Source organism: Elephantulus edwardii, unplaced genomic scaffold, assembly GCF_000299155.1.
Source record: "Elephantulus edwardii isolate Elephantulus edwardi_28Jun2011 unplaced genomic scaffold, EleEdw1.0 scaffold00274, whole genome shotgun sequence".
Taxonomy (NCBI): Eukaryota; Metazoa; Chordata; class Mammalia; order Macroscelidea; family Macroscelididae; genus Elephantulus; species Elephantulus edwardii.
The window spans coordinates 2,579,938-2,584,290 of record NW_006400024.1 but is presented as its reverse complement, the minus strand read 5'-3'; the positions used below and the strand labels follow the sequence as shown (position 1 = coordinate 2,584,290).

Here is a 4,353-nt window from a genome sequence, read left to right as displayed (position 1 = left end):
TCTGTCAGGTGGCTGTGTCCCTCAGGTCACTGCAGCCTGGCCCTGGGAGATCTGTCAGTGGCTCTGTGTCCCTCTGGCTGACTCCCTGGCCTGTGTTTTCTGAACTCGGTCTTCCTTCCAAGCACTGTCTTGCCTCAGCCCTGAGCTGCCACGGCCCTGAACTGCTTCTTGTTAGTGAGGTTACTGTTAGAACTCAAGATCTGGACACTTTATACTGGGGATGCTTCATACTGCTAGGTGGCACCATCCTCTCAGTGGACAGAGCCAAGCAGCAGATGTCCAGACACTGGCAGGGTGCGGAGGCGCTCGGTCAGCTGGGCAGTGTGGACGCCCCAGCTTCTGCACCACACACACTCGTGAAGATCGCGGCCGAGCACACCCGATGCCGGGGGGCCTCTCCTTTTCCTGTGGGAACTCTGAGTTAGGACCAGCGTGGCGGCACACAGACGTAACGTGCCAGTATGCTCCCTCTGGCTGTGCTGTGCCTGTCCCTCTGCGACCGTGTGAGAGTGAGCCTGGCTGTGCTGCGCCGGGCCTGACCAGCTCCACGAGGTTTCTTTGTCTTCGCTCCCTGCTTTGTTCCTGCTTCTTCCTCTGCCCCCGAGAACCCTGACTGCCATTGTCTAGCGCGCGTGCACTTGTGGTCACTCTGAAAAGTGCAGTGTGAAAAGACCCCATTGGCACAATGCTTAAAGTGGTCAGCTGCTAACCGAAGGGGTCATTGTTGCAACCTACCAGCCTCTTTTTGGGAGAGATGAGGCAGACCATGCCCATAGAGCTGGCAGCTTCTGGGACCCTGTGGGCAGCTGTGCCGGGCAGCTCTGCTGGGGCAGCCCTTCCACGGCACTGGCACTGTGCACCAGGATCCCACAGCAGGGAAGACTGAGCAGTGGAGCTCGCCTCCATGAGATGCACGGCCAGCCGACACCTCGCTGTGACTCGCATCCTTCAGCCTTAGGCCCTGCCGGCCGCTGTGAGTGCTGGACTGCTTAGGTGCGGCTGTCCCTGACTAGTTCCCCCTCTTGGCCCTCTCTGTGGCCATGCTGAGGTCAGAGTGCATGGCCTGAAGGGGCGCTTTACCCCAGCATCCACAAGGACTGAGGCTTTGGGCTCTTGTCTCATAGCAGTAAGGTTCAGAGATTGATGTGGTGAACTGTCAAGGGTAATTGTAGCCAGAGTTGAAGTTCTGAGGAACACTTAGGCCAACTCATCTAAGACGTGTGTGAGTTCTGAGAAACGCCAGCCACCTGTCCATTCTGTATAGGTGGTGGGTCCTGAGGACAACCTAGAGCACCTGTGTGTCTGACACACGTGCGGCTTTGCATTCTGCACTCTCCAGTGGAGGGGATGCTTTTCTTTGGGGTGAACGTCATTAAGGACTCCAGTTTTCACCACCTTTCCCTGGAGCCTTCACTTACCGTTATGTTGACTCTGGAAAGCTCCCTGTCTCTGGCCCACATCCTCTGGTCCCCACACAGCAGTCAGTCTGTCTATTGAGGCGGGTGAGAAGTGGATGCTGTATCTACAGAATGAAATGACCCGTGGTTCCATCTCCTTGTCCACTTCGCCTGAGGCTTCCTGTGCCTGTGCTGTCTCTCTACTATTAAATTTCGGTCCTCTTTCCTCCTGGTGTTTATCTACAGCAGAAATGTATTTTACATAGAGCTAAACTGCGCCATCATGGTTTTCTTATTTAATAAGCTTAAGGTAGATTTCTTTTAGGACATAACACGTATTAGAAGCATATGTGATGTGATGAAACTGTGGGCACATTTTCACTCGGCAGAATCCAGGTGTGTGTTGAGTCCACTGTTGATGCGGTATCAGTGTGGGGACTCGGCCCCCAGGGGACCTGAGAGGAAGAAGAGTGGCCCCAGAGGGTGCTTCCCTGGCCAGCAGCCACGAGGCCACTGCCTCGGCGAGGAGCCCAGCACCCAGCCCGCATACCTGCAGCACTTCGTCTTCACCTCTCAACCAGGTACCATGTCTCTCGTGTGACTGTTCTCTAGAGAAGTTGTTTGTTCAGGGCCTTTCTAAATGTCTTAAGAAAGCATTGAGGACATAGAATCTGTATGCAGAGCCCATCATTCCAGAGGCTGGACTCTGTGATAAAGAATACCGTGGTATCAGGATCAGAGGAAGACTCACCACCAGTGTGCTGTATGCAGGTGACACAACGTTGCTTGCTGAAGTGAAGAGGACCCGAAGCACTTGGTGCAGGTCACAGATGACAGCCTTCAGTGTGGATAACATCATCAGTGTGGATCGCATCTCAGTGCCCTCACCTGTGAGCCAGGAGGCAACAGATGTCATGATAGATGGAGAAAAGGTAGAAGCTGTCGAAGATTTCATCTCACTTAGATCCACAGCCCACTCCCTTCATACCAGCACTCAGGAGATCAGATGTGTCGCACCAGGAAAGTCTGCAGGCTGCCCAAATTACTGAGGAGCAATGATGTCCGTTTGAAGACTCAAGGGGACATCTGGTTCAGGCCATGGTGCTCTCAATCATTCGATGTGTATCTGAGAACTGAATGGTGACTAAGGATGACAGAGGAAGAATCGATGCCTATGAGTTGGGGTGTTTGAGAATGCATGAACCGTCAAAAGAACAGATGTATCTTGGAGAAGGTGCAGCCAGAGTGCTCCTTGGAGGCAAAGACAATGAAGCTTCGTCCCACGTTTTGGGGGCATGTTGCTAGGAGAGGCTGTTTCCTTCCAGAGGGACATTATGCTTGGAAAGGCAGAGGGTCAGCAAAGGAGAGGAAGCCCCGGAACCAGGCGGGTTGACACAGTGACCGCGACAGTGGGCTCAAGTGTGTCAGAGGTTGTGAAGACGGCACAGGATACGACAGGGTCCAGGTCTGTTGCTCACAGGATCACCGTGAGTTGAACTTGACAATACCTCACCACAGCAGTTTCTAGCGTGTTGTCTTCTAGTGTCTGCAGATACTTGAGCGTTTCTGTGCACACGCACACTCACTGGAACATGGACTCGTGCACACGCGCACACGTACACTCTCATTCATACATACAAATGCTTTCTTCAAATACAGATGCCCAGCTTTTGAAAATAGCTGTTTGGAACACCAAAGGTGAGGACAATTAAGTGATAAGGAACTGGCACTGTGGTATGTGGCGTGGGGTATAAAAGCCAGAAAATGATGTGAGTAGACCTAGCATCTGTCGCAGGAATCCAGTGTTCCCGATTTTGTGCCAGTCAAGCTGCCAGGGCTCAGGGGGAAGAGTGTCAGGTGTGCTGAGGGTAAGGTTCCTTCCAGTGCTGCAGAACCGAGGAGGGCAGGTGCACAGGCCATGTGCTGGAGGGAGAGGGGCTCATGTGGGCTGTGACAGAGCTCTGTCTGTCCCCAGGCAAGGCACGGCAGGAGCAGGTGGGTGAAGAGTGGTCTCCATCAGGCCACAGATGGTGTGTCCAGGCGGGGCCACCCAGGTTTGAGGGTGCTGCATAGCCAGAGACAGTGGTGGCCATGCTGGCTGGTTGGTGATGAGCTTGGAGATTGTCATGGATCCAAGGGAGGAGAGGACTGTTGAGGACAGCTCTGAACTGCAGTCCAGTCTCAGCCTGGGTGGGACTACATGTGCTGGAGACCCCAGAGGGGACATGGGACAGAGACTGGGGCTTAAGGAGGGTCTGGACTGGGAAGGCTTAGGGGGCTGTGAGGGAGGAGCTGAGGACCCAGCAGGGGCAGAGCAGGAGAGAGAGGGCAGGAGGAAGGGTGGGAGGGTGGAGGTGGGGTGCAGACTGAGAGTGTGTCCTTGAGCCCATGGGGTTGGGGAGAGCGCCTTGTTAGCAGCAGTAGGACTGCGAACCCCCACCCCAGGTGCAGAGAGCTCTGGTCTCGCTCAGTTCCTTTTTTCTGTTTTCACTAATTAAAGAAATAGATGGGGTTCAGAAGGGAACTGTGCTGTCCCTTCCTAGACAGAAACTGGGGTGGTGATTTTATACGTGATGTTTAAAATGAGATACACATGTTAAAAAAAAAAAAGTAGTGATACCTGATCTCATGTCACCTCCATAAGGCTGTCTCTTGGGGTAGTCATAGCAAAACCCCACAAGCCTGGAACCTGACATTGTAAACACACAGGCAGGTCTTGGAGGCCGCAGTCTGGAATCTCAGTGTCCACAGGACTACAGTCCCTCCAGGGGCTCTGAAGAGGATACCTCACTTCTGGTACTGCAGACATTCTTGGGCTCGGGGCTGCTGTCTTCACCATCAGAGCCTCTGCCTTCACCTGCTGCACCTCACACTTGGCCTCCCCAGTCCATGCCTTCACGTCCTGTCTCCCGTGGTCTCTGTGTCCCCTCTGTCCAGGCCTTCACGTCCTGTCTCC

At 54.0% G+C, this 4,353-nt stretch overlaps 1 protein-coding gene across 1 annotated transcript in view; it reads left to right on the top strand.

Annotated features, from left to right (window-relative positions):
• Positions 1–4,353, top strand: part of CEP72 (centrosomal protein 72kDa) — an 82,769-nt gene that overhangs the window by 67,986 nt on the left and 10,430 nt on the right. The window contains exon 6 of the mRNA XM_006900172.1: positions 1,787–1,978. Within this exon, the coding sequence (XP_006900234.1) occupies positions 1,787–1,978 (192 nt within the window). The remainder of the gene's footprint in view (positions 1–1,786; positions 1,979–4,353) is intronic.